Source organism: Sitodiplosis mosellana, unplaced genomic scaffold (assembly GCF_009176505.1).
Source record: "Sitodiplosis mosellana isolate CC-2019 unplaced genomic scaffold, AAFC_SMos_1.0 Smas_scaffold_2, whole genome shotgun sequence".
Classification (NCBI taxonomy): Eukaryota; Metazoa; Arthropoda; class Insecta; order Diptera; family Cecidomyiidae; genus Sitodiplosis; species Sitodiplosis mosellana.
The window spans coordinates 238,065-248,858 of NW_022595245.1; the positions used below are offsets into that span (position 1 = coordinate 238,065).

General features: G+C 38.7%; 2 protein-coding genes across 4 annotated transcripts in view; one reads left to right on the forward strand and one right to left on the reverse strand.

The window, feature by feature from the left end:
• The window catches only part of LOC129564838 (uncharacterized), a 1,720-nt gene extending 1,160 nt beyond the window's left edge, over positions 1-560 (reverse strand). The window contains exons 1-2 of the mRNA XM_055439010.1: positions 446-560; positions 1-325 (exon numbers count right to left, since the gene is read on the reverse strand). The exon at positions 1-325 is cut by the window's left edge and continues 1,160 nt beyond it. Coding sequence (XP_055294985.1) covers positions 1-325; positions 446-493 — 373 coding nt within the window. The 5' untranslated portion in view covers positions 494-560. The remainder of the gene's footprint in view (positions 326-445) is intronic.
• Positions 1-10,794, forward strand: part of LOC129564835 (gamma-aminobutyric acid type B receptor subunit 1) — an 88,130-nt gene that overhangs the window by 5,194 nt on the left and 72,142 nt on the right. For all 3 annotated transcript variants that reach the window (XM_055439004.1, XM_055439002.1, XM_055439003.1), the window contains exon 2: positions 2,262-3,207. In XM_055439004.1, the coding sequence (XP_055294979.1) occupies positions 2,881-3,207 (327 nt within the window). In that variant the 5' untranslated portion in view covers positions 2,262-2,880. The remainder of the gene's footprint in view (positions 1-2,261; positions 3,208-10,794) is intronic.

Sequence of the window (10,794 nt, forward strand, 5' to 3'; positions counted from 1 at the left end):
CGGATGGAACTAATGGCGATGCTGGTCCGGATGGAACTAATGGCGATCCTGGTGCGGATGGACCTGATGACCAAGCTGGTCCGGATTGACCTAATGGCAAGGCTGCAGGCAAAGCTGAGCCATATGAAGTAGGTGCTACTTCGTTAGCCGAATCACCGTAAGCGTACAAAACGAGTGGTTGACCGTTATTTTGATTATACACTTCAGGTGCACCTGGTGCTGATGCTGGTAGTGGTAGTGGTGCTGGCGACGGTACTGGTAGTGGTAGTGGTACTGGCGACGGTTCTATTCCACCACATGGACAAACTGGAGTTGTGTACGCTTTCTGTATGACGCAAAAAAAGAGAGAAAAAAAGGCAGAAAAACATAAATTAAACGAAAATGTTCGTTAATCGAACGCTCGGTGGCGAAAATCCGATTGGAATGGTGGCCAATAAATACTTACGTTAAAAGCGAAACTCAGTAATAAAAGTGTTATTGCTCTCGTCGCCATGATGATTTGTCTGATGCAATTGAGTCGAGTGTGCCATTCAGAATTCTGTTGCACCGCTTTTATACGAATTTTTGCGATTCATTCAGCTTTTTGTCTGTCTGCCAATGTGTAATGTAAATCGGCATAATAATGGCAACTATCAAATGTTGTGTTGTGTGTTATTGGAGTGCTCATATTGTTTTCATATCAAATGCATTCCAATACGTGCTGCTCGATTCATATCATCCAGTCGAAAAAATTGTAAACAAAATCACGAGAGCACTTGATTCACTTAAGTTACCGATGAAATGAATGCAGCAGAAGCAGTAGCAGAAAAAAACCGCATACACACAACATAACACAACAGTTAAACAACTGTGTAGACACAAATTTACAACAACCATTGTGCGAGAGTGTGTGTGTGTGTGTGTGTGGAGTAGCTGTAAATGAGTTTGGCAATAATCATCAGCGAGTCGAATAAATCATCGTATCGAAATGAGAGCGAAAAGATGGGGAAAAAGAGCGCGGAAAGTGTGTTTGAATAAACAAAACCAAAATTATACACACAACAAACATCCCAAAAAACAAAATTGAAACATCAACAAGAGCGTTGCGCGCGCGTATATATGCGAAAGACGATCGAATACGAGCCACAGTCCAAAACAACTGTTTTATTCCAAATAAAAACACTGAAATATATTACTAACCAGCGGTCATACACTAAAGCACACGTACATACGAACAGAGGCAATAGAACAAGTGAAAGAGTTAGCTTATTCGTGGTTTTACTTTACTCGACGAATGCATAGACACACATACATACCAACGTCGAATGGGTTTTTAGCTGACTTTTTAGCTCGAAATGCATTACGAGTGTTGGTCAAATAACAAGAGAAATGTGACAATTTGTTTGTTTATTCAGGTCTCTTGATGGGTATTTTTTTTCTCTCTCTGTATGTCTGTTGTCATTGTTGTTGTTCGGTCCGAAATAAAACAAAAAACAAATTTTCACATTGTGTCTAGCCGAATGCGTGCGGTTTTATGAATTGGCGTATATTTTTTGGATGCCAAAAAACGAACACGTATACCAATGTGATTGATATATATCTGCCTCTATCTCACTTATCGATTGCGGTGTTGTGAATGAATTTGAAGCCTGTATTTAATTTTGAAAACCACAATCGGCTGAATTGATAAATTTTCTCGTTGGCTATGCGTGCTGCTACTGCTACTGCTGTTGCCGCACACAGTATAATGCATAGACAAATTCACTTACGTAGACGAGCGTGCTATCTCACATGCGCGCGCACACACACACTCGCTCATTTTCTTCATGAGGTCAAGCCAAAAGTTGCGGTAATAAATATGACTTAACCCAGCTTAAAAAGCCAGAAGCTCTTCTTCGATCGGACGAGAATATCGACTGTGTGTATGTTGCTGCTGCTGTTTTTTTGCCGTTTGTTTGCTGGTTGTTGGTTGGTTTGCTACTTGACAATCGCGATGAAAGAATCACACAAAAAGTACAATAAATTCACACAAAATAAATACGAGCAATCTCAAATTGATACATTGACCGAAATGTTTGAAATGCGCATAAGCTTTTTTTGTTGTTGCCTATTCGCTTTTAATTACTTGTTTTTTCTCTCTCTCTCTCGCCTCACACTCTTCGGTGTGTGTGTGTGTCGTATCTCATTTCTGTTGAATGTGGCAAATAAATACCCTTTTTGTGAACCTTTTCTCTCTCTCTCTCTCTCTCTTCCTCTCTTTCTTCTCTGTTTCTCCATTGCAGGTCTCAGCCGGAATGAAACTTTATGATAATTGAATTTGCTTGTGAACAGTTTTTTTTATTGGAATGTTTGCGCACACATCAAAATTCTGACCTAGGTTCTGTTTTGCGCGCGCTTGATTTAATTCCACACACAACGCAAACACAATTTTCACCCGTATTTTCATGCAATCGAATCGTAAGTGCGAAACAACAAAGAATATTATTATAAATACCACGGAGTCGAGCGCTTAAATTGAACCGACAGAGGAAATAAAAAGCGGAGAAACCAACACATTTCAAGTGAAAGGAGAAACCAACATAAAATATATTACATTTATATAGAGAGAAAGCGTAGAGAGAAGCGAAAAATCGTTCGAAAAACCACAACAAGAAAAATTGGATTCATAAAATGTAGGAAAATAAAAGTCAATGTTTCGAGTGCGTACTACGATCATCATTACAAATTAATAAAACCAGACGAAGACGAAGAGGAAGAGAAAGCAAAACACTGAAGAAATCTCTGGATTTTTTTTCGTTCTACTCTCGCTCGACAATACAAATCTTTTGACGACTTCCATTTCGTGCAAACGACATAATCGACGGATAAAAAGCGATTGCTATCTGAAAATCGAGCGGCCGAATGGATCAAGTGTTCATAATGTCAAGCACCATTTGTTCATTGCATATTTTTGACGGCGTTTGTGTCAAGCGTCGACTAAATTCCAACAAATCGATGTCCATGCATTGGATTGTTCTAATTTGGTTGGCGATTATGTCCCGCCAACCGTATGCCGTGCATGGATTAGACGAATTGCATATTGGTGGTATATTTCCGATTGGCGGCAAAGGCGGATGGCAAGGAGGTCAAGCTTGCCAACCAGCTGCTGAATTAGCCCTGGAGGATGTCAACAGTAAATCGGATTTATTGCCCGGTTTCAAGCTAACACTCTACAGCAATGACAGCGAGGTATGTGTGCAATTTTTAATATTTATTTTCTGTCTATTTTTCGCATGTACATAACTATTCGTCAATTTCAGTGCTGACATTCTGCCACTCAATTCATATTCTTTCCTTTTCCCGGAAATAGAATGAACAACTAACCCTTGAATTGCTTAACCCACAAAAAAACCATATAAAGTAAAGGGGTATTGAGTGGCTTATCGCAATAATATAGTAAATTTTTTCGAGCGCGAACAAGAGCGGAGAAAAAGCAGAATAATTGACCTTCAGTGAATTAAGAAGAGGGATGTGGTAAAGCGAGCCAATCCACAATTCACAAATTCAGTTAAATTAAGCAAACACTCATCCTCTTAAAGCCAAAACGAGATTTGTGTAATTTTTCGCTGAAAATATCATAAATCGCATTACATTCGCTTTATATGTCAAAGCTAATCTGGATTTGAAAATTTTATTCACAACGTTCTGACCGAAGCACACACATACAACACTCACAACGGATGACGATGATGCTGAAGAGCAAAAAAAATCACTCTTGAGCGAAAAGCACTTGCGGATTCAAGTTGACATTGGCTAAATTCTGGTGCTGTTCATGGCTATGTTTCAGGCTTTACATTTCTCATTCTCTGTCTCTGTCTCTTTTTCACACTCATCTGCTCGGCAGATTGCTTGTTCGTTCGCTCCCATTCACTCTCTGCTCTATTGCCCAACGACTCAATTGACATAATACTAGCAGTTTATGGCATTACATAATATTTGCTATTGTAATTTACATAAGAATGTCAGTCAACATCAAATGGTACAAAAGACTTCTCTCGTTCATTTCACATACATGCCAGTCTATCCATGCCGAATCCGAATCCGAAACGATGAGCCAAAAACCAACGATGAACAAATGAATAAAACGCAAAATTCTCTATGCATTCATCGTAACCAAGAAACGAACCACACACACACACGTATATACAAGCGCAAATAAAAGACCGAAAAGAAAAATATGAAAATGGAAATCTTGTCAAAATATTTAAATTCTTTCGTCTGCTCATTCTATGAGATTGAAAATGTGTAAAAATTCCGGGATTTTCCCCTCGATGCTATGTAATATATGCACTACATTCAGCAAAGATTTATTTGAAATAGTTTCAAATTTTATGTTTTACATATTTCATAACATGGTGTGTGCAAGCACAAGCACACTTACTCGTTGCCAAAATCGAATAAAACATTCCACAAAAGAAGACGAGGGAAAAAAATAATATATTATTATTGTATATGCATTTCATCTTCCATAAATTCAATAAATTCTCATTGAGTTGTGCCACTGACGCGAAACATTTTGCGCATAAATTTGCCTCACTGCCTATGAGTCTGTATGCTACTGAACCAAACTAATATCTGAAAATGAAAACAATCATTTCATAATAACAATAATAGTAATAATGTTGCGGATGTACAAAAATCAAACACATTATTTTCCATAAAACGATGTCGCATATTTTCCATCATTGGTTTTCGGTGTAGCTAGCCTTTAATCAGTGCTAAAAACAACATCGAATTTGTGGCCATCGCTTTGACTACACCAAATTGGCATTTATGGGCAAAAATCGCCCCCAAAAACTAAAATCCCAAAATTTATCATCATGCTAAAAACCATTTAATTGAGAACATATATTTAATAATTGAAATAAACAAAATATTGGCAGAGCGAGATAGAAAAAAACTATAATATAAACATACATGATAATATTTGTGCGAGATATAGTTTGGCTAATTGAAAATGGCCCTGTGAATTAAGCCCAAATGAGACGTGAAAAGAGTAGTGCTGCTTTTTAGTTTGGAAAATTATCATAAAGTGGTCATATACAGAAACGGTTATGTGTATACATTTCCCGTTTCCATAGTCCGTGGTATGTATGCTCGAGGGGAGTGACTGAGTGAGTGTGCATTAATCGGATTTTCGTCATTTCGATGTTCATTTTAATAAAATGGTATGTGCGCGCGCAAAATCCAGCTTCCCGAACGAATCGATCGATGGCGTGGCCATACATTTTATTGAATATTATTTTCTGTGGTTTCATTTTTCTGCAGCGGTTCAATCGATTTTCCGTCATTGCTTGCGCGAACGAAAAACAACTTCGCCACGTTGAAAGCAATTCTGAATCTTCGAATGCAATAATCATCGCCAATACTGGATGCTATTGGTTGCGATGAGAAAGTTTTTATCTTTCTACTCTTTCACTCTTTTTCTAGAAATTTCTTCACGCTATAAACAACTGGCGGTTAAGCTAGCAAATTGTCGACGAAACAGATGAAAATGTGTGCCATAAATTGATATTCAGGGAGAGGATAGAATAACACGGGCAAAGCATATTTTCGTGTTAATGAAGCGCAATTCGACCAGACCTCTCGGCACATGCACACATACCACACATACTACGTACGTACGTTCGTTCACCGTACAGTTTACAACGGTTCACGCGAAATGTTTCGACAAATTCCAAATAATTTCTGTAAAATTATCCAACGACTTATAGCTACGACACATGCCATTATTGTGGCTATTTTATATTTTGGTTATCGGTTTGCTTGTTCTGGTTGGGGCTGCTGCCGCTGCTGCTGCTGCTGTTTTTTTGCATGAACACACATACACAATTTGCGCTCTTTCTCTCGCTCTCTTTTAAATATCATTGTGTCCCATTTAATTATGACTCTAATGTTTACGGACAAACAACCAAACACATATATACATATTGGAGCGAGTAAGCGACCGAACAAACGAACGAACGAGCAAAATGAGCGCTCGCGTGCGCACATCCACCAAATGCACAGTGAAACACAAGCGCACAAATTAAAACCGAACATAGATATACGTAATACGGTTTGCTGTAATTGTTTTTGCCTCTTTTTCTCCAGTCCGCTTAGGGACCTCGAAAGATTCGGTGGGCTTTTCTGCGTTTTCTCGCTTTGTATTCGATAGGAGTCGAGCGTATTTGGCACTCATCTGATGAAAACCGTCGCTTTTGATCACATCGACAACAACGACAACATCAACGACGACGACGACGATGATGGACCGAAAAACAAAACAGAATGCTAGCATCCAAACTAATTCGCACACAAAACACGCACATACGGGTTACTCGTTCGCTCGCTCTGTGCTCATTTTGTGATAGGATGTTTATATATTTATTTTCCACAATGGATTTGCTGTGTATCACTGGCAAAAATAATTATTCTGCTCTCCATCACCAACCACCACTGTAGTCGTCGTCGTCATCGTCATCCTTTTGTTTTCACCTTATATTCTCAGTCGAAGCAAAATGTTTATTACTTTGTGGCATTTTATTTATTTCCTACTGTCAATGAATCGGTGAACAATGAGTCGGAAGTTAGCAGCGAAGACAAAACTCTCTAACACGAGCGAAAAGAGCAGGTGCGAGAGAGCGAGACGGAGGGAAAGAAGAAGAAGAAAAAAGTAATAATAATAATACACACAATTATTCTCGGCAGCCCAAACGAACTGCTAACAAAACATCACCCGATATCATTATATTGTAAATGTTCTGTATGTGTTTATGGCTGCTTGGATGACTGGCTGGTGTGTGTGTGCTTCGGATAAGTTGAGAAGCAGCAAAATAAAGCCTATTTTCCAGTCAATTTATCTTACAATTCTGAACCTATAACATCTAAGCACCCATCTCCCGGGCTCTTCAAATTGTTATTCGTGAGATGGCGATGATGGCACACGGTGAAACTGATACTTAGTTTGGTTTGCGAGCTGTTTTTTTTTCTCTTCTCTCTTTTCTGTTTAAAATTTAATACCCTTCAATGGTTTGGGTGTATGTGTGTATAGGCCAAAACAGTTATCCAAATTATTCAGGCGAAAAGGCAGATGCGATTCTTCGATCAATGAGCGATTGAGAGAAAATCGAATGGTTTTGCACGTCGTTGTGACGTGAGCAAAGCTCATGAACTTGAGAGAAATAAAACGCTGAATCCGATCAATTCAACAATAAATCCACTGAAAAACTTCCATCCTCTTTCTTGGTCCATTCCGTTTTGCTTCTTTTGTCTAGTCAATTTTTAAATGAATAGAGAGAGAAAGAAAAAAAGCATTCAATTCATTGTGTTTTTTTGTCACTTCACATGTTCCTTCCTAATTATAGCAAATGGTTCGATTGGTCTTTTATCAAATATCGTGTATGTATCGAATCGTTTGCTCGTTCTTCATCACCACCACTGTGCTGTCTACTCGTAATCGAACACCTTCTCACACTTGTCCTCTTTCTCTTCTTTCCTTTTCGATTCGTTTCGTTTCGTGAAAAGTGCGTGTATGGCACGTTTATATGACTTCGTTCATTTATTTCGTTTTCTTTTTTAGTTCAGCTGGTCTCTTCCAGCTGGAGATGGTTCATTGTGTCGATTTATTTTACTGTAACTGTTATCCACTGCGTGTATTATGTCGTATATTTAATGTTTTCATAGCGGAAAATAATTCGAGAGACTGTCACACTTTTTTCTCTCCCCAAAATGGATATGCTACGCGAGCGTATAGCTCTCGCTTTTTCTCTTTCTCTCTCTCTCTCTCGACAATAGTCGATTATTTTAGTAGTTGTCGCCATTATTATTATCTTCGATCATTTATCATTCGAGAGCGGTTTTCGGGGTGAGCTTCGTGTGCGTTTCACCGTTTTGACATTTTATACCAACTTGTTGTGCATTTTCCGTGCACAGCAATATCAAAATCCGAATGGACGAGCAAGTCAGCGAGTTGAACGAGCTAAAGTGAGTGAGTGGCCTCAATGAGGGGTGATGATGATGTTGAAAAACGATTGATTCCGTTTTTGGACTTTGTAGCTTTCGTTGAAAGCGTAGCCTCGATGTCATAACTTATATATATCATGTTTGTGGCAAGGGGATGGGGAGAAACCAACAATTTATGGTCTCAAATCTCGTGCAATCAAGTGAATAATCACAATCTTTCACCGAAGGAATATACTTTCGGATATTAGAAACTACTCGATGGATTTTCCCAATTTGATGTGTGTCACGTTTCAAAGTGAATCCCGTATCGGCAATTTTGTTTCTTCGTCTATCTAATTCTGTCTCACTCACAGCATGGTTCGTTCGCCTCCTCTACCTCCGCATCTTTCTTTTTCGCTTAGATATAACAGCGTATTTGTCAAGTGCGTGACTTTGATTGAAATAATGTAAATGATTACCAGAAATTGCGATCCAACAGAAGATGAATGAACTGCATGGCAACCGTTAAGCGCAACGATTCATTTTTCCCGTTGGATTTGCTCATTTCGGGCGAACGAAGCGTATTTTGTGATTTTGACTTTTGCATTTTTCTAACTTAGGGCATTTCTAATCCAATTTGTTGTCACCAACAAATTTATATGTTTGTACCATTTTGGCCCGGATTTTCCATTGCAAAACTTCACTCCAAAAAAAAGAGAAGAGAAGCTGACTACTGAACCAGTGTTCGTTTGCTCACACACATATACACACTTACTCGTCCACCCGATCGCGCGCGCATTTAAACTTCTTGCCTGGAGATTCAATTCTAAATTCAATTTATATTCTCTTTTTAGTCGAATCAATAAGATTTATTTAAATTCGTCTCTTTCCTTTGCAAAAGGGTGTGGAAATTCCCATTTTCTTTCTCTCATATAACACACACACACACACACACACGCTCAAACTCGTTGCTCCGCATGTACTGGGATGATGAGGAACGTTCTGTCGGCTAGTGAATAGCTGAAACAACAACGGCAAATCTTACGAAAACGATGTTATCATAACACGTACATATAGTACGGCATTGCAAAAAGCCAAAACAGTTCAAGTTGGTTTTTATGCTTTTTGTTGTGCTCGGTCAAAATTCGAAAATACACACACACGTAGGGAGAGAGAGAAAGACAAAAATCACAGAACTGGCGAAAGGCACAAACTTTTGTCGGTTGATGGCGACGATGGTTTGTGTGTGTGTGTGTGGCAAAGAGACGAGAATCACAAACCAATAAATAGAAAAGTACAAAACCCGAAGAACAACAACAGCAGCTACAGCAAAACGAGAATCAAAAAAGAGCCGAACAGAGGGAGAGAGAGAAAAAACTTAGTGAAAAAGTCTGTGCACAGTTTGTACAATACAAAGATATTTTATTGATTTTAATCGTTGATGGTGGTGTGTGGCATTGCGTTCGATGCCAAAAACTAAGCAAAGAACTGAACTGAACACAGAGAACAACAATGAAGAAAATGAAGAAGAGGAAGCGGAGTATCGAGTGTACGAGGGATGGAAACGAAAAAGCACTTTTCTTAAATGTCCTATCCAACTGTTTCTATCCTTCCCTCTCGCTTTCTCGCTCGCTCGTTCACTCTCGTCTTTTTTTTCTTGAACGTCATGTCAGTGTTCCGTGTGGTTGTTCTCTGTTGATTCGACAGCGAACAAAAAAATTCCACAAGAAATTTGTCGCGGGTTTAACGCATTTCAATCGATTTGATATCACTTTGCATAAATCCACGTACTCACATTGGCATTCACGTTGAATTTCCATAAATATTAGCTACGCCACCACTCTCTCTCTCTCTCTTTCACACAGAAACAAACATACACATACACAAAATCCATAAAACGAAAATGCTCCACTTCGATAAATTGTAATAGCAAAGCGAACAATAAATGGGATTGCCAACCGTCTATTGCGCGGGATGTATACAGCGAGAGGCAAATGGCAGCAGTTTCAATCTTGTTGCTACTTTTCGGAAAAACATTTCGTGAATGTACGCAAAGTAACACATAGGTGTATTCTTTCCGTTGAATGTTCGAGTGCGAGAGAAAGAGTGAGAGCGAAAGAGAACGCGCGCGTGCATGTGTATTTTGGGCTACAACTAGAATTTGTGCACTCAGCGCACGCGACTATGTGTGATTGAATCTGCCACATTTTTCCTATATACACACAATTACGACCTAGCTACCTACCGTCTATATTTTGACATTTATAATAAAAAAGAAGCTTACAATACAAAAATATCCATATCTATCTGCAAATGCGAATTAAAAAATGTTATGTACCATTGAATTTGATTAAATAAATTGTAAAATAATGTATTACGCACGACTAAATGAACCAGAAAGAGCATCCGGAATAATAACAATATTTCAAATCTTTTTTCAAAGTACTTCACATTGAAAACAGAAATATGGAGGAAAAAAGCAGCAGCAAACTTTTCGTAATAAAGAGACCTACTCCAGTTTATTCGCACAAAAACACATTGAGCGAGCGCGCAAAGCAGTTCTCATTAAGTGGCACTTTTTTGGGTTCAAAGAAACCGATTTAATCATTTGAAATGTACGAATTCATTGTTCATTAAAATTGCATTGAACAAAGTCGAGGAGCGGCGGTTGTGTTTTTTCTCCATATATTCTTCATTCACGGCACGGCAAAGTGACGTCAGTGACGGTGATTAAAACTGAACAATATTGTTGGAAAATTCATTAAAAAACGAACAAACGACCGAGAGAAATCGATAGAGAGATAGAGAGAGGGAGAGAGAGAGAGAGAGAGAGAGAGAGAGAGAGAGAGAGAG